This window comes from Micromys minutus (assembly GCF_963924665.1).
Source record: "Micromys minutus genome assembly, chromosome: 10".
NCBI classification, from domain to species: domain Eukaryota; kingdom Metazoa; phylum Chordata; class Mammalia; order Rodentia; family Muridae; genus Micromys; species Micromys minutus.
Window position 1 is genome coordinate 20,853,426 of NC_137979.1, and position 21,008 is coordinate 20,874,433.

Consider the following 21,008-nt stretch of genomic DNA (forward strand, 5'->3'; position numbering starts at 1 on the left):
CGGTGTATCCTCTTTAAAGATGAGGATGTAATTTGGGGGGGAGGGGATGTATGGATCTCGGTTGTGGGTGCCAAAAGAGGCAGGTGTCAGATGCCTTGGGGGCGGCGGTGGGTTGGCGAGCTGGGCCCACAGCCTGAGGCCGACAGACCCAACAAGACGACCCCCGGCCCTGCAGCGCCCCGCCCCCGCGGTCCGCTAGCGACGTGTCGCCTGCCGCGCCCCGCCCACGCCGCAGTGCCCGGATGCGGGTGACGTGCGGCCGCCATCTTCCAGTCCCGGGTAGCCAGCGCCAGTCGGAGCCAGCGCGAGCCACCGCCGCCGCCGTCACTGCCTCTGCCAAGTCCTCTGCCCGCTACCCCCGCCATGTAAGTCAGCCGCCTGCCACTCGCCACCCGGGATGTTCTGCCCCTTGCGGGCCGCCACCCCAGGGAATGGGTCGGGAAACACGGGGGTCCCGCTCGCGCCTCTCGTGCCGCGGGCCAGGCTGGTGCCCATGACTGCGCGCGGATGCCCGGAACCGGGTCCCATGCGGTCAGGCACGGGCGATGGCCGCGGGAGGGAGCGGACCCACCGTCCACCCTCCGCCCCGCCCCTGTCACCATGGCCGTCAGTCATTTTGGGTCGACCCCGGGCAGCATCTACGAGGTCGCCCTCATTTAGCAGGAGGGGAAATTGAGGCAAGAGGAGGGTCTCTCAAGGTCACGCAGCTCGACCGCTTTGGGGCCTTAGAGTGGCTATATCTCCCATCGGGTGGCCTTCTCGCTCAAGAGAGGACTGGAGGGACTATGGATGGACAGGTGGATGGGTGGAGCCCCGGCCATAGGGCCAGAGGCTTCAGGCTCCGAGTCTTAATCCGTTGCTCTTCCTTAGGTCGGCTACCGCTGCCACCGTCCCGCCTGCCGCCCCGGCCGGCGAGGGTGGCCCCCCTGCACCTCCTCCAAATCTTACCAGTAACAGGAGACTGCAGCAGACCCAGGCCCAGGTGAATGAGGTGAGTATATGTGTGTGTCAAAGATGCAGGATGATGGAGCTGGCAAATGGGTGTGGGAGCCCATCTTGGGTTGAAGGTAATGACAGTTTATACATGTGGATTTGGGTCCTAGACCTGCCGAATCCCCTCTCTGTCTCCCTATCAGCATCCTCTTGCTAGGGCTGCAGGATGAATCTGTTGTGCTAACCTGGGGTGTGCCGGCTGGGGCAGGTGTGCTCTGGTGATAGGCTGATCCAGGCCCTATAGATAGAGGGTGTTGCTGAGCATCCGAGCTCTAAGGTGGCGGCATGCCCCTGATGTGTGCTCCTTGCATGTCCCCAGGTATGCTAGGCATGTTCTGTTGTATGTCCTTGGCATGTTAGCCTGGAAACATCGGGGTGCATGTTCCATGTGTGCCACCATGGGGATATGTTCAAGAAGTACCCTCCTTGAGGCCTGCCTTGGCACACCTCCCTACCTCGTGGATCCCTCCCCCAGGTGGTGGACATCATGAGGGTGAATGTGGATAAGGTCCTGGAGAGGGACCAGAAGCTTTCGGAGCTGGATGATCGCGCAGATGCCCTCCAGGCAGGGGCCTCCCAGTTTGAAACAAGTGCAGCCAAGCTCAAGCGCAAATACTGGTGGAAAAACCTCAAGGTAAAGGGAAAGGAGATGGGGACAGGTGGGAGGGCCAGTGGGTGAGTGGGGGGGGGGTCACCTCACCTCATTCACCTCCCTCTCACTCCTAGATGATGATCATCTTGGGAGTGATTTGCGCCATCATCCTCATCATCATCATCGGTGAGTTGGGCGGGAGTGGCCAGGGCCCTTTCCCTGGAGGGGTAGAGGGTTTCCCTGTGGAGTCTGGGCTTTGAAGGTCATTACCTAGTTTTCACTCTAAAGCCAAAACACATTTTGCTGCTGTTGGCAGTTCTGACTCATCTAGAGCCCCAAAACTGAGTGTTGTTTAGCCTCACTTTCCCTGGCTATGGGTAATCTGATTAAGATTTTGGGGATAGGAGTACTGGGTGGGTCCCTGGTGCTCTTCAAGGACCCCTTTGAGCCTAAAAGCTCAGTTTGGGGTTCTAAAACTGGAGAGTAGGAGACAGGACAGGTTGAGGGCGTTGGACACCAACCACCGGGATGCACTTTCTCCACTATTTGAAAGCTGTCTCACATGCCCAGTGCATCAAAGGGTTTATGCCCCTTTGTCCAGTCGTGGAGTTTAAGGGATCTCAATACCCCCATCAAGTCCTTTTGAAGAAACTGAGGCAGAGAGGGAAGGGATGTCAGCCAGTGGGGGGTGGGGAGGTTCGGAACAGGGCCAGGCCTGACACACTGCTTTCTTTCTCTTTTCCCCTCTCCCTCGTCCTCTTGCCCTCTCTCCACAGTTTACTTCAGCACTTAAATCCCTGAGGAGTCTGCCCTGCCTAAGAAGGGCCTCTCCCCCATCCCCAGCCGATCCTCCACCTCTCAGCCATATCTTTCAGCCCCCTCCCTTGGATCCGTGTGTATGTGTGTGTGTGTGTCCGTGTGTGTGCCCCCTGTAAATAGCCAGCTGTTATTTATACATATATAATATTATATATATTTGGTCTGTTTGTAGTTTTATTACTAGAAGATTTTTTCCGGTTGTCCTTAACACCCCTTCCTGAGGTTCCCATCACTTCTCTCTCTCACCCTCTGTCCCTTTTCCTCTTTCCTGATCAGCCCCAAGTCCCTCCATTTGCATCTGCTATGCAATAGCCCCTATCCTCCTTCCCTTGGGTTTAACCGGTCCTTCCCCTATCTTCCCTTTACAATTCCAGACCCTCCCAAAACAAAAAGCAAACCCCACAGAAACAAACAAAACACCCCACCTGTCTAGGCTTCCCTAGGTTGCATCTTTGTATTCCTTGGGAGGTTCTGAGACTGGTTCCACTTGGTCCTAAGAATCCCAAGGTTTTCTGGGAGCTTCCAACATGTTGATTAGCATATCATTTGCATAAGCTGTCTCTCTTTTATTTTTTTCCCTCGGTTCCTTCCTTTCTGTTCCATCACTCTTCACTCTTCTGTGGTTTCTTTTCTTTCTTTTCCGAAGTTAGTCTCCATTGGTCCTCTTATCACACTTTTATTTGCACGACATTATCTGCAGGTGGTGGGGAGCCTGGGCTTTTGGGGAACCAGGCTGCTCTGGATCCCAAGGTTGCCTCCTCCCAGCCCCTCTAGTCTAGGTTGCTTCCCTTACCCCATTTTCCACACCTCGTACCCTCCTCTCCCTCCCCCAGCTGGTGTGCAAGTGTCTTGGAGTTTAGTGTTGTTATGATGGGCCAATAATTCTGCCACCGGGGTCTCCCTACATTCCTGCTCCCCAGTTTTCCTGTGGGGCATTCAACTGACATTCCCAGGGGGTCTCCCTCCCTCCCATCTGCCTGATCTGCTGCCTCCTCCCACCAGGAGAACTGGGGGCTTATCACAATCTGGTTCTTTGAGGAGGGGTGGCTCCAGTGTGTGTGGGGGTCATCACTGCCTTGGGGAGGTGTGGGACAAAACAGAATCCCCCTAATTCCTGCCTGAAATCTCTGGCTTCATTCTTGCTAGAGGTTGGACTGAAAACTTTCCTCCCCAATCTGGGGGTATTACCCCCCATCACTGCCCAGCTCCTCTGACTGCCCCCCTGTATTCAGGGTGGGGGTACTAGTCACTGCCAATATGTGTACGGAACTTGCTGGAGTATGGGGATCCTTGTCCTTCTCCAGGGCTGTTGAGTCCAGAGAGAGAGAGAGAGAGAGAGAGAGAGAGAGAGAAGGAGAGAAAGAAAAGCTATTTCCCTATTGGGTACAATGATAGAGGAAGGATCTAATCTTTAAAAATGGCACAGTTTTAGGGGTCTGAGGGAACAGCCCCTTAACCTGCCTGGGGGGGTCCCCAAACTCTTCCCACACACACACCAGGTTTTCTGTGTGGAGGGGAACAAAGGAGATCTAAACTGTGGTGTGAAAGGGTAGGAGAGATGCTGGGGGTGGGGGTGCTTGTGTTTTAGACCCCCAATATTATCCCAGTGTCCCCTGCCTTCCTTCTTCCCCTGCCCCATGCCCCCAATTCTGTGGCGCATCCAGATTGTGAAAATGTACAATAAACGTGTAATGAGTAACCAGGTTGTGTCCAAAATCTTTTTTCTTAATGAGTATAAGAGTATTGGATTTTCAGGTATGGGGTGGTTGAAAGATTGTTTGGGAAGAGTTGGCTGGCCTGTTGCCGCAGGCTCTGACCTTGGGCCTTTGCAAAGTGTAATTCCTGGAGTGGCCACATGAGGCACCAGCAGATGAGAATCGGAAGTATCACTAAAGCACCTGGTGTCCAAGCCAGGTGAACTCTGCAGTCTGGGATTACCAGCTTCCCTCTCCTGGCCTGGAGTGTGCTGCTACCACAGAACTTCTTTATCTCCTAAATTTCACTTCTAGCTACCCCTTAGGCTCTCTCTTAGCCATGTACTCCTGGGCCATTTGTGTGGGCATTTTTTACCCTGTCCATCTCAGTGCCAGACATCCAGATGGGTTAATGAATGCTTGAAAGGATCAGCTTGATGAGACAAAGCTGTGACATAAAGCTAGCTGTAGACGGGACACTACCCTTGCACTGTGCTGTCATTTCTGAACTCTGGAACTGTAAGCATCCTTATTCCCATGTACTTCTTGGAACATCGTTAAGATGTAGCTATATAGGAAATAGGTAGCATTCTGGTTTCCCACTGTATTCAGGGCATTAGGGACTAGTCACTGTCAGTGAGTGTGGTACTTGCTGGATCAGGGTGATCCTTGCCTCTCCAGGACAGGTGAATAGAGAGACTGGGGTGAGAGGACTGGTTAAGAACCTCTACAGGGGACAGGGATGGTGCAGGCCTTTAATCCACATGTATAGGAGGCAGAGGCAAGCTGATCTCTTGATTGTGAGGCTAGCCTGGTCTACATAATGAAACCCTGTCTAAAATAAATAAATAAAAGAAAAGGTGGGTTTTTTTTTTGTTTTGTTTTTTGTTTTTTAAGCAAAATCTGACTATGTAGCTCTGGCTGTCCTGGAATTCACGATGTAGACCAGGCCTCAAATTCACACTTGACTGCCTATAAGTGCTGGGATTAAAGGTGTGCATCATCATATCTAGCCATGAAATAAGAGGGCACACTTTTAAGCCCAGTACTTGGGAGGTAGTGCATGTGGATCTCTGAGTTCAAGGCCAGTCTGGTCTACAAAGAGTTCAGAACAGCCAGGGCTATGTTACACAGAGCAATCCTGTCTTGCAAAACAAAACAAAAAAACCTATTAGAGGTACTTTTAAAAACAGATTATCGGAGTCGGAGACTAGGGAGGCAAAGGCAGGTGGACTGGTGATCTCTGGGTTTGGGGAGGTCTATAAACTGAGTTCCAGGACAGCCAGAGCAATATATAGAAACCTGTCTAGGCCCGCCCTCCCTGCAAAGGGGTGTGTGTTCTATTTTTAGGCCTTTCAATTGGAGGTTATTTTAGAGGTTCTAAAGTGCTGAGGTGTCTTCAGTCTATTCTAACTTCTACCTATAAGGAGAGTTTTAAGGCTTTTTGCATTTAATTCCTGAACTTACTTCTAGGTTTAATGTTTCCATAGGCCCTATGATACAGAGCTACCTTTACAGTGTCAGGGACCTGGATTCAGATTTTAGCACTGAATAGTTTAATTCCGACAGATTATGTAACCTCTGCATCTCAATCTCTTGTGAGGTTATGGGTGATGAGCTGGCTTTCTTGGAGCCGGCTGGCCGGCCGGGCCCATAAAAAATATATAGAAGGCGACAGTCATTTCACCGCCATTGTCTTGCAATCTAATGATACCGTCAGTCTAGTGCTAAGATTTTTAAGCTTCGGGAATCATTTGAGATACAAAACTCGAGTACCCGGAACCTCTTGTAATGCCAGAGACTCTACAAAGTATCCCCACTACGCCATAGCCTGTCAGAGCTACGCCTGCGTACAAGTCGCTCTGCACGCCTGCGCAGACTCCGCAGTCTTGGGTAAGTGTCGTCAAGGAAAATCCCCAGCTTCTGGGTAAACAAGTTGCCGCGTGAGCTCGCCTGCACGTGTTCCCTACATCTCTGAGACCTCTCAGCCTATGAGAAAGTTTTTAGGGCAGGGCTAGCATTTGCGTCATCGACTTAAGCAGGGCGGGGTTGTCTTCACAGCCAATAAAAACGTTGGGAGTGGGTGGGGGTGTGGCTTCCGGTCAGATGTCCAATTAACGCGCTGGGGCACCCTCTTTCTCACGTGGCTCTATCACTACCGGTTGTCATATTGTCCAATGGGACAATGACTGCGGTCTGAAATGCCAATGGTTGCTGTGCAAGGGCTTGTCGGCTGCACGCGGAGCGGGGCATGGGTTGGCGTCTCTGAACCAATAAGCTAGGAAGGCGTGACAGGACTGGCGGTGGGAGGGCCTGGCGGAGCCTGTGGAGGAGCTCCAGTAATGAAGAAATTTGGAGTCTACGTGCGTTCGGAACTGTGAGTAGCCCCTTACTCTGGGGCTGTCGAACTTGTTTTTTTCCGGGGAGGTGCGCTTGGCCAAAAGAGGTGTCAGTGGTGTGGTGTGTGTTTGGGATCTGCAGAACACATGCCTGATGGTTGTGGAGAAAGGGACCACAAAGCCAGTTCTAGGGGGACATTAATGAGAGTTACAAGCATCAGGTCTCTCACCACTCTAGGGTTCCTGGTCACTAATGCCTAGCGCAGGGTGCTCAGAAGCCCGAAGCGCCTGCGATACGACCCCCGAGAGCTGGTTGTGGTTTGTGTAGGCTCCCTAAACACTTGAAAGAGGTAGAGATCTTGAGGCCAGAGGAAGGCCCTGGTAGGGCAGGCGGGAACGTAGCATGGTGATCTGAGAAAGGCTGGTGTGTTGATTTGACCGAAAGGCTGTCTCATCACGACTATAGGTTTCTTTTTAAAGAGAAAGGGGTAGCATCGTGGCCTCGGGGACATGCTTGGAAATAGGAATGGGCTAGTAATATTTGTTGGATTCTGAAAGGGAGGATAGGGTAGAGGTTTTTTTATACACTGGCTTGCCTATTCTTAAGGTGCTAGAGGTGAGGAGTTACCAAAAGACTGCTCTGGTGTCTAGACAGTCTGGCATGGGGTGAAGTAGGAGAGGGAGGAAGTGAGATTCCTAGGAGAGCATTGTGCCTGGAGCCTTCTCAGATGGTCTCAGGGGGCTTGAGCACAGAAAAAAAAAACATGATGATGTGTGCATGGAGCACAAACAGTGCCTTGAGATCAGGCTAAGAGGGGGAAGGAGAAGGTATTGGATGCATCCTGTGTTCTAGACACCAAGCTTAGAACCAGGGGAGTACTTCCCTGCAGTCCTGGTTTGACTGGACTGCAGTAGGGAGGTTTGGTAACACCTCCCAGGGTCTCTAAGGGTAACAAGCCAGTAGGACAAGCAATCATTAGGGCTTGAACCTTGGGCTCCTTTGTTAGGAAGCTGAGAACATGTTTATGAAGCAAACAATCAAGTGTAGTAACAACCTGCCAAGTCTTAGTTGTTTCTCGTGTAACGAGGGTGATATTTACCTTCAGTTGTTTGGGCTTAAATAAGAACAATATATGTAACGTTCTTAGTATAGGTCATTTACAAACACAAACTAGAAAGTAACAAAACAGTAGTGATAGATGTAGTTTGGGATCTGTGTGCATGCTGTGGCTGGGAGCAATCTTCGTCTTCTGTTTTTCTGCAAGTTTTGATGACTCCTCTTTTCCCTCTTCCTGAATTTTTTTTTTTTTTGGTCTTCGGGCACCAGCCCAAATTCCATCATTCCTCCCCTGTATTCTTCTCCCAAGATCTGGGCCCCAGACTGAGGCTACTTGCTATGTCCCAGTTTGACTTCTTCATCTTAAATTCATTCTCCCCACCCCCCCCCCCACCAATTCTGTGCTGTAATAGTAACTAGAAATCTTGCCTCTGAAGGGGGCCCCTGGGAAGGAGCAAAGGTGTGTTCTCTCTCAGGACCTGGGCCTCCAATTTACCCGCCCTAGCTCTTTGGTACCTGGCCAGCAACGGTGTACAGTTTGGTGAAGGGGAAAAGCCAGTGCCAGGAGCTGTAAGAACCATCTGAAGGGAAAGCAAAATTAAGTCCGGAAAAGAGAACCAGGCATGGGGGCGGGGCAGGGGGACCCCTTCCTCCTAGCCGTCTCTCCAGGAATCCTTGGCTTTTGTATAGGACCGCTGTCGTTGGGTTGGGGGAGCCGCCAAGGCTGAGTGCATGTCCTGGGCCACAGGCCAAGAGAACACGATGTTCCCTAGTGCGCTGGCCGCCGCCCTCTGGGGCTGGCCGCCTCCCAAACCGCTGCCTCTCCGGCCTCCCTGCCCCACATTCCCCGGCTGCCTCGCCCCGCCTCCTGCCTCCGCTTTGACGTCATCTCTCTCTCTCCCGCCCCCTCTTCTCCATTGACGGCAGCAGAGCCTGGTTACTGTGGGAGACTGTGAGGCCCCAGAACCTGGGTCTTGGGATCAGGTGGGGGCTGTGGAGTGCTGAAACCTTTTGTCTGTGTAAATGACAGATACGGAAGTGGGCGAGCAATGGCTGTTTGGGTTACACCTAAATCCTTGAGAGCTGTGGAAAGAGAAAGGGGTCTAAAAAGAAAGGAGAGCACAGGGTCACAACACAGTACGAGGGGGCAGGAGAGCAGTATCATTTTCAGGAAGAGGAAGCTGTGAATTCAGACCCCCGTGTCTTTTGTTTTCTGTGTCTTCCTGCTTCTGTTTTTCTGGGTTAGTCTATAACACTTCTGTGTCCCAGCTTTTCTATAGAACCCTGCCTCTCCGCCTCCTCCAAGGAAAACTCCATTATTAAGGACAGCTTTAGCCACGTGACAGCGAGGGGCGTGCACTTACAGCTGATTTTGTCTTTAGCTGCGTGGTGGCCTCTTCCCTTGCCACCTACGGTTCCAGGGAAGCCTGAGAACTACTCAGCACAGGTCTAGAGAAAGGGGCTGTGTCACTGCGGCTTCTCCTGGACCCAGACTGGCATGTTATCCCCCAAGTCAAGACCCTATTCTCTTTTTATGAATCGGTGCTCTACTTTTTTTTTTTTTTTTTTTTTTTTTAAGGGCATCCCGTTTACTGAGGACCGACTGTGTGTCAAGTCCTGTCGCTGAGACTTACTTAGCTGACAGTACAGTAAATGAGACGGATGAGCTTGCCCTGGGTCTGCAAACCTTGGCTTTCTTTTTCTAAGTAGCAGGAATAAAAAGCCCTCACCACCCCTCCTTTTTCTGCCTAGGGCCTCAACTGCCTCCCCCTGCTGCCCCCTTTGTAGTTCTGGCTTCCTGGCCCCCACTTTTGGGGCAGCCCTAAATGTGAGTCGCTGCATCCTCTGCAGAGGCAGCCAAGGTTGCTGCCTGGAGACCTTGTCTCTGATTGGCTATCGAAGCACCTGTTTTTGCTTCCTTTCACAGTAGCCATTGGCTCTCGCTGTCTTTTCCATTTTGTCTGTATCCTTCCATCACCCACTCACCCCTTAATGACACGTGGACCCTCAATCGCCCTTCTCTCAGGATCTGGAGTGTTAGAGGAAAAGGTTGGATTCTGTATGACAAGGTGGGGAGAGGCCAGGGAATGTCAGTCTGGGTTTTTCTTTCTCCCACTTCCCTTGGGTCCCAGACACATTCAACCGGCACCAGGACAAGTGTCTTGTTCTGCAAAGCTTAGGAAGTAGGTTTCTCTTGAGCACTCACTGTGGCCCAGGCATCCTCCCTGAAAAGGGGTAATTCCCCCCCACCCACTTCCCTTTCATTATTGACTGTGAGGCATCCTGAGCGCATTGGCTGTCTGAGCGGTGTCTGAGGCCCTTCAGCCCAGCACCAGCACCCAAGTCCACGTGCAAGGATGTGTGTGACACAGCCCTGACCTCAGTGGGAGCCAGTAGCCAATCAGATGCCAGGGAGAGATCCTTAGCCAACCGGGGGCGGGGCCTGCGGCTCTTTGGGCAGAAGGCCAATGAGGGGCAGGGCCTGGCATTATGCAACCCGCCTCCCAGCCTCGCGGAGCTTCTCGGTTGCGGGCCGAAACGGCAGGCTGCTGGAGGGCGCTCGAACGGCCAGGTAGGGATCCCTGCTGCAATCCTAGGGTCTTAGTCTTTGTCCCGGAGCTTGGTCGCCACTACTTCCAATGTGATGGGTCGCTTCCAGCTCTCAGAGAGCAAAACAGTGATCCTCCTTTCCTGTCACTGTCCACTACTTCCCCGCCCCTGGGGCCCTAGGTGTTCAACTCAACCCTTCACGGGTTGTCTGCGTTTGTTACTCGTTCACCTAACCTCCTGCTCTGCTCCTCCAGGGCAGCCATCAGAACCTAAGAGACCTTTAGCAAACACGACCCCCTTACCCATTTTTCGACACTCGGGAGTCCATGGGTTTGCCCTGGCCCAAAGACCCCTTCTGGCTTTTGCGCTCTCCGTCTTCCTCCCTCCAATTCCTGGCCTTTTGCCGGTCGTGATGTCAGCCGCTTCAGGCTGGAACATCCTGTTCCCAGCGTTAGTTCTTGCTGCTAGCCACAGCCTTCCTTCCCCTTTCTCCTGGTGCTCAGAAAATACTTGGGATGGGGGTGTGGTTAGACAGGGAGTAGAGGCAAAACTGTATGTTGGTTGTTGTGAGTCCCCCATCTAAGACATTAATGTGGTAGTAGGGGTCACTAGAAAAGTGAGGGATGAAGGAAAATGCATGGGTCCTTGCCCATGGCAAGTGGTAACTCCAGTCCTGGTGTTTGGGAGTGGGCTGGGGCCTGAGAAAGAAAAGCAGTGTCTTGATCAGAATAATGTTCAAGGCAACAGTGAGGATGGGGGCGTTTCCACGAAGAGCAAAGGTCGTGTATTTCTCTGTGGGGAAGCTAGGACTTGCTCCTGGAGTCTCTAGCTTGTCATTCTTTACACGGCTCCTAGGCTCTCTGGGCCTAGGAGCCCAGATTTGTTACGGTGGGTGATCTTCTCCCCCTCTCCCCGGCGCTGACCTGAACCTTGTTAGTCAGTTTGAGGGTGTGTTGGCCAGTATAGGAGTGGGTTGGTTTCCTACTTCCACGATGATAAGGGCTGGGGGAGGGGTCGCTCCTGCCCTCCTGTGGTCCCTCCAGCAACCGCTGAGCTCAGCGGCTGACGTCGGTTTCCCTGGCGACCGAGGCTGTGGCGGAAGCGCGTGGTGGGGCCAAGCACATCTACGCGCATGTGCAGCGGGGGTGGCACCGCCCCCGGATAAAATTAGCCCGGAAGCCTAAATATAGGAGGCGATCAGCTCACCCCCTGCTCCGAGGCCTCAGAGTCCCAGACCAAGTGGGGGACCTGACGAGAATTTGGGCATAAGAAACCTGCAAGCTTTGACCCACAGCTATAGTTCTAGTTGATTGTTTGAGCTGTGCTCACTACACACTGGCAGAGGGTGTAAGAGATGGCCTGAGAGAGCTACCTTCCTACCTGTGGTATACTTAGGAGGAGTAGAACTTACCTTTCTATTGCAAGCCCCAGGCCTGAGTCCCAACAGTGAGGCACAGACAGAGGAAGGATTGAGTGTAGCCAGCAGATGCTGTGGGGTTAATAACTCAGTTTTTGCTAAACATTCTTTCGTGGTTTCTTTTTCTAGGTGCTGTGATTAAATTAGTCAGCCCTCAGAGACAGGCGTCCTACCTCCTTTATCCAGGCTTCAAAAGCCCCACTGTGTACCCATGTAGCCTCTTCTTCACTTTCCCTGTTTTGTCCTCCACTGCATGGCCCAGACATGAGCTGTCCTCTAGAAGGGGCTGATGGGGGAGGAGACCCCAGGCCCGGAGAACCTTTTTGTCCTGGAGGAGTCCCATCCCCCGGGGCCCCGCAGCATCGGCCTTGTCCAGGCCCCAGCCTGGCTGATGACACTGATGCAAACAGCAATGGCTCAAGTGGCAATGAATCCAATGGACACGAGTCCAGGGGTGCATCTCAACGGAGTTCTCACAGTTCCTCCTCTGGCAATGGCAAGGATTCAGCTCTGCTGGAGACCACTGAGAGCAGCAAGAGGTGTGTGTGTGCACGTGTGTGTGTGTGTGTGTGTGTGTGTGTGAGAGAGAGAGAGAGAGAGAGAGAGAGAGAGAGAGAGAGAGTATGATGCTGGTGACCACGTGGCCCTAATTAACCTGTTACTTCTTTTCTAGTACAAACTCACAGAGCCCATCCCCACCCAGCAGCTCCATTGCCTATAGCCTCCTGAGTGCAAGCTCAGAGCAGGACAACCCATCTACCAGTGGCTGCAGGTGTGTGGGGTGAGGGCTATGGGAGATGTATAGGGGTTGAGGCCAGACTTTAGAGCTAATGTCTTTACCCCTTCATTCCTGTGGGTCTTGCAGCAGTGAACAGTCAGCTAGAGCCAGGACCCAGAAAGAACTCATGACCGCACTTCGGGAGCTCAAACTTCGACTGCCACCAGAGCGTCGGGGCAAGGGCCGCTCTGGGACCCTAGCCACACTCCAGTATGCTCTGGCCTGTGTCAAGCAGGTGCAGGGTGAGTGGAGCTTCCTGGCAGGGTGTGGCCAGGGCTTAGACCACTGTAGGGGTCTTTCTTCTTACGGAATATGGCTGGGATTCCCTCCTACAGCTAACCAGGAATATTACCAGCAGTGGGGTCTGGAGGACGGTGAGCCCTGTGCCATGGACATGTCTACTTACACCCTGGAGGAATTAGAGCATATCACCTCCGAATATACTCTTCGAAACCAGGTCAGTTACAGCTTGGGTCCTCAGTTCTAATACATCCCCGTTCCCATTCCTATTGCTCCTAAATCTTCTCTCGACCTTGGTCTCGTTCTAGGATACCTTCTCTGTGGCTGTGTCCTTCCTGACGGGCCGGATTGTCTATATTTCGGAGCAGGCAGGTGTCCTGCTGCGTTGCAAACGGGATGTGTTTCGGGGTGCCCGCTTCTCAGAGCTCCTTGCTCCCCAGGATGTGGGTGTCTTCTATGGCTCTACTACACCATCTCGACTGCCCACCTGGGGCACTGGCACCTCTGCAGGTGTAGTTGCCTTGTTCTGTGGAGAGGACTGAAAGCTTTGATGTTGTGGGTTCTTCTCAGCCCAGCACAGAGATGGTGCTGCGCTCACTTCCATTTCCATCTGTCATAGGTTCAGGCCTTAAGGACTTCACCCAGGAAAAGTCTGTCTTCTGCCGAATCAGGTAGGTAGGGGGAGTAGGAGCAGGCTCCTCTCTCCTACTCATCCCTGTTGTCTCTGTGATGTGATCTGACAAGGGGGCGGGCAGCTTTCCCTCGGAAGGAAACCTCTAATATTCATCTCTCCCTTGCCAGAGGAGGTCCTGACCGGGATCCAGGGCCTCGGTACCAGCCATTCCGCCTAACCCCATATGTGACCAAGATCCGGGTCTCAGATGGGGCCCCTGCACAGCCGTGCTGCCTACTCATTGCAGAGCGCATCCACTCTGGTTATGAAGGTGGATAGGCTAGGGCCCGGGCCTGGGGGATGATGGGAGGAAGGGTTTCCTCTAGGATGGGGTGAAGGCCAAGATGAGAGCTTGGGAGGCACATGCTGAGTCTTTAGGATTAGAAAAGTATTATAAGGCAGAGGGTTCAGACCCTGCTTGGAGGTAGGGTTGGATGCGGTCCCTGAGCTGTGGCAGGTGAGAAAGAATACATGGGTGATTCTCAGTGTCATCTCTGGTGAGTCACCAGGTGACTCAGACTCTGTAGGCCATGAAGCCAGGTCTGAGCTGGGAGGAAGAATGTCAGGCAGCCAGACCCTAGGCAGAGAGGAGGGCTGAGGAGCAGGAGCACTGTGGATGAAACCTACATGTTCTGTGCTGCAGCTCCCAGGATTCCTCCTGACAAGAGGATCTTTACCACACGGCACACACCAAGTTGCCTCTTCCAGGATGTAGATGAAAGGTAAGGTAAAGACTTGGATGAAGGTAGGTAGCCAGGGCCAAGGCCAAGATCTGACACTTCTTCCCCCTGCAGAGCTGCCCCACTGCTGGGTTACCTACCCCAGGATCTCTTGGGGGCTCCGGTACTTCTCTTTCTACATCCTGAGGACCGACCTCTCATGCTGGCCATTCATAAGAAGAGTGAGTTCTCCTTGTCCTGCTCCCCCTCCCTGCCTGTCCCCAGGGCTTCTTACCTGTTGTGATGGTATCTCTTGATGCCTTGGTCTCTTAGGTATCTCTGTGTGTCTTTCTCCACTCTATTCAGCTCTCCCATCCACTGACACCCACTTTCTTTCCTGCCCCCGCAGTTCTGCAGCTGGCAGGCCAGCCCTTTGACCACTCCCCTATTCGCTTCTGTGCTCGGAATGGGGAATATGTCACCATGGACACCAGCTGGGCCGGCTTTGTGCACCCCTGGAGCCGCAAGGTGGCTTTCGTGTTGGGCCGCCATAAAGTGCGCACGTAAGTGAGCTGTGTGTCTGAGCGGGGGATGGGGTAATGTGACAGGGTTGGGATAAGGACTGAATGTGCCTTTACTACCCCTCAGAGCACCCCTGAATGAGGACGTCTTTACTCCCCCTGCCCCCAGCCCAGCTCCATCCCTGGACTCTGATATCCAGGAGCTCTCGGAGCAGATCCATCGACTGCTGCTGCAGGTGAGAGAGAGCTGGACAGCTCGAGTGACGCAGTCAGGAAGAGGGTGTGACACTAACCAGTGTATCCTTCTCCTTGCCGTAGCCTGTGCACAGCTCTAGCCCAACAGGGCTCTGTGGAGTTGGCCCTCTGATGTCCCCTGGTCCTCTACATAGCCCTGGCTCCTCCAGTGATAGCAACGGGGGAGACGCTGAGGGGCCTGGGCCTCCTGCTCCAGTGAGTAACTCTTCCGTGGCACCTTTCTCGTTGTCCATTCTGTTCCGAATCATCATTGCCAGTCCCTCATGCTACCCCCACCCAGGCTCCCTGGTTTTCTTACTGACACTTGGGCTCCTGGCACTGGCCACTCCAATGCTGCCCAGTGCTCTGCTGTCCCACAGGTGACTTTCCAGCAGATCTGTAAGGATGTGCATCTGGTAAAGCACCAGGGACAACAGCTCTTCATTGAGTCCCGGGCCAAGCCTCCACCACGGCCCCGCCTCCTTGGTGAGTAGGTACCGCCATAGACCAGGAATGAGGAGTAAGGCTTAAGGGTCTCCTGGCCCTCATTCCCAACCCATTTACTGTTTCTTTTCCTTTTTCCCCAGCTACAGGTACATTCAAGGCCAAAGTTCTTCCCTGTCAGCCCCCAAACCCTGAACTGGAGGTGACCCCTGCTCCTGACCAAGCCTCATTAGCATTGGCCCCTGAGGAGCCAGAGAGGAAAGAAGCCTCTGGTTGTTCCTACCAGCAGATCAACTGCCTGGACAGCATCCTCAGGTAAGACCTGCCAGTCACCTCCCTTGGTCCTGCCTTTCCTTTGTCAGGTCCTGCCCTGAACCCTTTGCTCCTCCCATCCCCAGGTATTTGGAGAGCTGCAACATTCCCAGCACAAGCAAGCGTAAATGTGCCTCCTCCTCTTCCTGCACTGCCTCTTCAGCCTCTGATGAAGACAAGCAGAGGGCAGGTCCAGTTCCTGTGGGGGCCAAGAAAGGTAAAGACCCAGTGTATGCCTGGCTCCCATTGCCCCGTCCCAGGCCAATACACTTCGGCCTCAGGGCTCCCCTGCTCTTCCCTGCCCTTCTTTCCTGCCTCCTGAGCTCCAGGTTCTTCCCTCTAGCCAATCCTTCCCCACTCCTCCCTGGGCTTCCCTCTCCTGACCTTCCAAGGGGCAGGGGTGGTAACCAGTGCCGTCTCTCCGCACAGATCCGTCGTCCGCAGTGCTGTCCGGGGAGGGGGCGACTCCTCGGAAGGAGCCAGTGGTGGGAGGCACCCTGAGCCCCCTCGCTCTGGCCAATAAGGCAGAGAGCGTGGTGTCCGTCACCAGTCAGTGTAGCTTCAGCTCCACCATCGTCCATGTGGGAGACAAGAAACCCCCGGAGTCGGGTATGGGCGTGGAGTAGGGGGGTAGTGACTGGGCCCCCCTTGGTCCCTCAATCTTTCCTGCCTGCCTTCCTTCCCCTCCCCCAATGGAGAGAAGGAGACTATTTCTTAGCTTGGGGGATCTGCTGCTCTTGACTGTCCACCCCACTAGCCTCTGCTGCTTGCCCCTCCCCCATTCTCCTTCCTGTTCTTACTGTCAGTTGAAACATACAAGTTGGGTTAAGGGGAGGAGGTCCAGCCCTGAGATGCTGACCACAGATGGTGTAAAGCGGGGAAGACTGAAGACTCTTGAGGGTCTTTGGGTAGATCTTAAAATATGTGAAAAGCAGTATGTGGGAAAGCTTTCCTTGTAAAGAAGTTTTACCCCAGGGGTTTTGGGCAGGGTCTTGGCCACAGGCAGAGTATTCTCTTTTCTCCTGGGATAATTTGCCTGGAAAGAAAAGTCCAGCCTTCCCCTTGAGTACCTGTGGTCCCAGGCCTTGGCTGTTGGACAGAGCCAGAGTTGTTTGGGCTGTTGGAAAAGGAGGCCTTGTGTGGCTGTGGTGACCTTTCCTTCATCTCACCCTTCTCAGACATCATCATGATGGAAGACCTGCCTGGTGTGACTCCTGGCCCGGCCCCCAGTCCGGCCCCCAGCTCCACAGTGGCCCCTGACCCGACCCCAGATGCCTATCGCCCAGTGGGTCTGACCAAGGCTGTGCTGTCCCTGCACACACAGAAGGAAGAGCAAGCCTTCCTCAGCCGCTTCAGAGACCTTGGCAAGCTTCGTGGACTTGACACCCCTTCTGTGGCCCCCTCAGCCCCTGGTGAGCGAGGTAGCCGCCTGGGGCTTCCTTGAGCTGCCTCTGCAGCCAGCTGCTGGGGGTGGTAAAATGATGATGGTGAGGGAAATGTATCTGCTGTAGGTCCCAGGTGATGCGTTCACCATCAGGACCATGCTTAGTTAGATTTCTAGACAGCATCTTCCTATTAGGCCACGAGGAGGGAAGCCCGGGAGCTAGTGCCAAGACAAGCAGGTGGTAGTGCCTGGTTCTGGGTAAGCTACTCCAGTCTTAGCCTGGGAACGAGGAAACATTGTCCCCACACCGGACTGAGCATCACTGACTCTGGGCCACACTTGGCTGGGGTTGGACTTGAAGGGCAGATGGAAAAGCCCCTCTGGGTACCTGCAGGAGCCCTTTGCAGACAGCTATGGGACCAAGGCCTGGGCTGCTCTCCCACTGCCTCGTTCCATTGTGAGTTAGGCAGAGCACAGTTCCAATGGGCGGAACGAGTATCCAGGCTGGCATGGCCTGAGGGATTTTGGCAGATGGACTGGTCACCTGCCTATTCATCCATGGACCCACTCTGCCTCCTCTGCCAGTGTGCCTCTGCTTTGCACACCCCCAGCTTGACCATCATGTAACCTTGCCTTTCCTGGCTCCTTTCACAATAAACCCCCTTGTCCCTGGCTCCTGTGATTCTTCCCTGAACCTTTCCCGACTTCTTGGCTCCTGCCTGTTACATGCAGGCCGAGCAGCTGACGCCCCTTTACCTGTCTTCTCCTCAGTGCTTCAGGGCAGTAGAGGTGGCAGGCCCCTTGTTAATAATACTGGTCTTTCCTCACAGGCTGCCACCATGGCCCTATTCCCCCTGGTCGCCGACACCACTGCCGATCTAAAGCAAAGCGTTCTCGCCACCACCAGACCCCCCGGCCCGAAACGCCCTGCTATGTTTCCCATCCCTCACCTGTGCCCTCTTCTGGACCCTGGCCACCCCCACCAGCCACTACCCCCTTCCCAGCAGTGGTCCAGCCCTACCCACTCCCAGTGTTCTCCCCTCGAGGAGGACCCCAGCCGCTTCCCCCCGCCCCCACATCTGTGTCACCTGCTACCTTCCCTTCTCCCTTAGTGACCCCAATGGTGGCCTTGGTGCTCCCTAACTATTTATTCTCTTCCCCACCTAGTTATCCATATGGGGTGTCCCAGGCCCCTGTTGAGGGACCACCTACACCCGCTTCCCACTCACCTTCTCCATCCCTGCCCCCACCACCTCCCAGCCCCCCACACCGCCCAGACTCCCCACTGTTCAACTCAAGATGCAGTTCCCCACTCCAACTCAATCTGCTGCAGCTTGAGGAATCCCCCCGCACCGAGGGGGCTGCTGCTGCGGGAGGCCCCGGAAGCAGTGCTGGGGCCCTGCCTCCCAATGAGGAGTCTGCCGAGCCAGAGGCCAGACTGGTGAGCAACGCTTCCCTTTACCCCCTCTTTTGGTGCCCTAAGCTCTTGGCTCTCTTCTGCCCGGTTGCTTTTACCTGGGTTGGTTCTCAGCTTCTTGGAATGGGTATGGGTGGGAGACCCAAGTGTGGTTTCTGAATGCAGCAGAAATCAGCTGCCACCTCTGTGAAGAGAACAGTTCTGTCTGTCTGACAGGTGGCGAGGACATCCCACTATACATCTGTGTACATTCTGAGAGTATCTGCCACTTGGAAAGGGTCCGGCCTTATGTCCCTACTGTCAGCTCTCTTCTCTCAGCTTGGCCCTGTGTCATGGATCAAGGAGCAGCGATCTGTTGGGTTGGGTGTACCTCCTTTGGTTCCCCTCAACAGTGAAAGCATTGAGAATCAGCCGTGGTAGTGATTCCTTACTGCCTTCCTGTCCCCCTCCACTGCCCTCCTCCTCTAGGTGGAGGTTACTGAGTCATCCAATCAGGATGCACTTTCAGGCTCCAGTGACCTGCTAGAGCTACTGCTTCAAGAAGACTCTCGCTCCGGCACAGGCTCCGCAGCCTCAGGCTCCCTGGGCTCTGGCCTGGGCTCTGGGACTGGTTCGGGGTCCCATGAAGGGGGAAGCACCTCAGCCAGCATTACTCGTGAGTAATGTTGTCTAGTATGTCCCAGAGATGGGAAGGTGAGAAGCCACATCTCAGTTTGGCCCACCTTGTTAAGGCCAGTGGGTTGGACCCATGACCTGAGAGAGTGGCCTGGTGAAGCCTCTCAGGGTCAATGTGTCAGCCAGCCTGGCTCCATTGGTTTTCTCCACCCTTCCACAGGCAGCAGTCAGAGCAGCCATACAAGCAAGTACTTTGGCAGCATCGACTCTTCAGAGGCTGAAGCTGGGGCTGCTCAGGCCAGGACCGAGCCTGGGGACCAGGTCATTAAGTACGTGCTCCAGGATCCCATCTGGCTGCTCATGGCCAATGCTGACCAGCATGTCATGATGACATACCAGGTGCCATCCAGGTGAGTTGTAGAGGCTTCATCTTGTTCCCTTTCAGAGAAGTAGAGAGACCAGCTTACCCGCACTGCCCAGATAACCTGCAGTCCTTCCTTCTGGGGCTGGATCGTATGTGGAGGTGCCCGGTGTGGCATGAGCCCCATTCCTTGGCCCTGTCAGTAGTTCTTAAGTCGAGGGAGGTTTCCTGGTGCAGAAAGCTTCCTTGGATTCAAGGAAGGCACAGAAGACAGCAGGCTCCGGAATTGTTGAAGATGAAGTCTAACCTCTGCCTTCCTCACTTAGGGATGCAGCTTCTGTGCTGAAGCAAGACCGGGAGAGACTCCGGGCCATGCAGAAACAACAGCCACGGTTCTCAGAGGACCAGCGTCGGGAACTGGGTGCTGTGCACTCCTGGGTCCGGAAGGGCCAGCTGCCTCGGGCCCTCGATGTCACGGTGAGAGAGGCCTGGGAAGCCAGGAAAAGACGAGGCTAGAAGATACTCAGCTCAAGTTCAGGGATAGAGGACTAATGTCTGATATTGGTGTCTTTGAATCATTAATTCTGAAAGATGCTAGTTCCATAAACCTGTTGCTGGGTTATATAATATTAAACGACATCACCTCACAAGTTTTTACAGAACTTCCTACCACCCCATAGTAGGATCTCAGCAGAGCACTTTCTTTAAACAACAAAAATTGTGTGTATGATTGTTTAGTCTGCATATATGTATATACACCACACGTGCGCCTGGTGTCCATGTAGGTCTGAAGACAGTCTGGGACTAGAGTCGAGGATGATTGAGCTACCATGTGGGTGGGTACTGGCATCTGAAGCTGGCTGGACTCTTCAGGCCCCTCAGTAGAGGATTTCCCTAGCTTGTTAGACTGAGATACACGTGTGGACTGGTTTCTAGGGAGTGTATTTTGGGACTCACTATTAGGTTGAGGTTGGGGTGCTGGGCTAGCAGACTCCCAATGAGGATCCTGCATAACATTCTCCCCCTTTCCTCCAAGGCTTGTGTGGACTGTGGTAGCAGCATTCAAGACCCTGGCCACTCTGACGGCCCGTTCTTCTCAGAACTGGATGGATTGGGGCTGGAGCCCATGGAAGAGGGTGGGGGTGAGGGTGGTGGGGGTGAGGGTGGTGAGGAGACCCAGACCCAAATTGGGGCTAAAGGTTCAAGCTCTCAGGACTCTGCCATGGAGGAGGAAGAACAAGGTGGGCGCTCATCCAGTCCAGCTTTACCTGCAGAAGAAAATGGCACCAGCTAGACTTCATTTTTGGGCCACTTACAGCAGTCTAATGAGAGGCCTCCTTTCAACCATGTTGGGATTATTAGAACTCAAGATACAGCTGGACCAACCAATAGGAAACTGCCCCAGCTTCTCCCAACATAGGGGGCAGGACCCCCATTACCAGCCCAAGGCTCAGGAGCTGTCTCTAGCCTCTTGGCAGAGTGGAAGTTTTCACTTTGGAGGATTGTCTGCTCCCATCCTGCTGAGGAGACGGAGTTCTTTGTCTGGTTAAGGTTGCTGACAAGCTGCTGCGGTGGTCTCTCCAAATCCCAGCTGAGCCTGAGTCCCAGTCACAGGGTTGGGGCTGCACTAATTTATTGGGGGAGATAGCTCGCTCTCCCACCTCACCCCAAGATGGGATCCGTGTAGGATCCAGGTCCGGGAACCCCTAGCTGCTCCAGGGTGGGGGAGGTTGGTGGACCATGGAGTCCCTGGTGCTGCCACTCAGGTGGGACCCAGGCGTTCTCAGCTCTACCCTCTACCAATGACATTTGTGTTTTTGATATTGTGTCTGTTATTTTTTTAATACAAAATGAAACAAAAAAACAAGACTTTGTGAAATGAAGTTGGGAGTTTGGGTGAGGGGAGGGG

At 53.8% G+C, this 21,008-nt stretch overlaps 2 protein-coding genes across 5 annotated transcripts; both read left to right on the top strand.

Moving 5' to 3' along the window:
* Positions 1 to 239: 239 nt before the first annotated feature.
* VAMP2 (vesicle associated membrane protein 2) lies at positions 240 to 4,103 on the top strand. Its single transcript, XM_080923046.1, has 5 exons — positions 240 to 365; positions 871 to 991; positions 1,469 to 1,627; positions 1,720 to 1,771; positions 2,362 to 4,103. Coding segments are annotated over exons 1-5 (351 nt in total). The 5' UTR covers positions 240 to 363; the 3' UTR covers positions 2,379 to 4,103.
* A 2,294-nt stretch (positions 4,104 to 6,397) lies between these two features.
* Positions 6,398 to 20,966, top strand: PER1 (period circadian regulator 1). 4 transcript variants are annotated; one of them, XM_080922376.1, is made up of 23 exons: positions 6,398 to 6,475; positions 11,591 to 12,000; positions 12,135 to 12,233; positions 12,327 to 12,481; positions 12,575 to 12,696; positions 12,788 to 12,989; positions 13,099 to 13,150; positions 13,281 to 13,423; positions 13,796 to 13,874; positions 13,947 to 14,053; positions 14,221 to 14,374; positions 14,460 to 14,568; positions 14,651 to 14,782; positions 14,947 to 15,052; positions 15,154 to 15,325; positions 15,409 to 15,539; positions 15,752 to 15,931; positions 16,501 to 16,743; positions 17,537 to 18,147; positions 18,592 to 18,778; positions 18,959 to 19,148; positions 19,426 to 19,576; positions 20,136 to 20,966. In XM_080922376.1, the coding sequence occupies exons 2-23, from the start codon at positions 11,726 to 11,728 to the stop codon at positions 20,391 to 20,393; spliced, it is 3,858 nt and encodes a 1,285-aa protein (XP_080778502.1). In that variant the 5' UTR covers positions 6,398 to 6,475; positions 11,591 to 11,725; the 3' UTR covers positions 20,394 to 20,966. The 4 variants fall into 4 exon arrangements, with proteins under 4 accessions (XP_080778502.1, XP_080778503.1, XP_080778504.1 ...); XM_080922377.1 differs by having other exon boundaries at positions 16,501 to 16,734; XM_080922379.1 differs by lacking the exon at positions 6,398 to 6,475 and having other exon boundaries at positions 11,612 to 12,000; positions 18,592 to 18,782; positions 18,963 to 19,148.
* The last annotated feature ends 42 nt before the right edge of the window (positions 20,967 to 21,008 follow it).

Excerpts from the sequence above, each read along its gene's own strand:
- VAMP2 (XM_080923046.1), top strand. Across the intron at positions 992-1,468 it reads CCCAGGCCCAGGTGAATGAG|GTGGTGGACATCATGAGGGT; the intron begins GTGAGTATATGT and ends TCCCTCCCCCAG. Across the intron at positions 1,628-1,719 it reads ACTGGTGGAAAAACCTCAAG|ATGATGATCATCTTGGGAGT; the intron begins GTAAAGGGAAAG and ends TCTCACTCCTAG.
- PER1 (XM_080922376.1), top strand. The coding sequence starts at position 11,726 with ATGAGCTGTCCTCTAGAAGGGGCTGATGGGGGAGGAGACCCCAGGCCC. Across the intron at positions 13,151-13,280 it reads TCTGTCTTCTGCCGAATCAG|AGGAGGTCCTGACCGGGATC; the intron begins GTAGGTAGGGGG and ends CTCCCTTGCCAG. Across the intron at positions 16,744-17,536 it reads CTCAGCCCCTGGTGAGCGAG|GCTGCCACCATGGCCCTATT; the intron begins GTAGCCGCCTGG and ends CTTTCCTCACAG.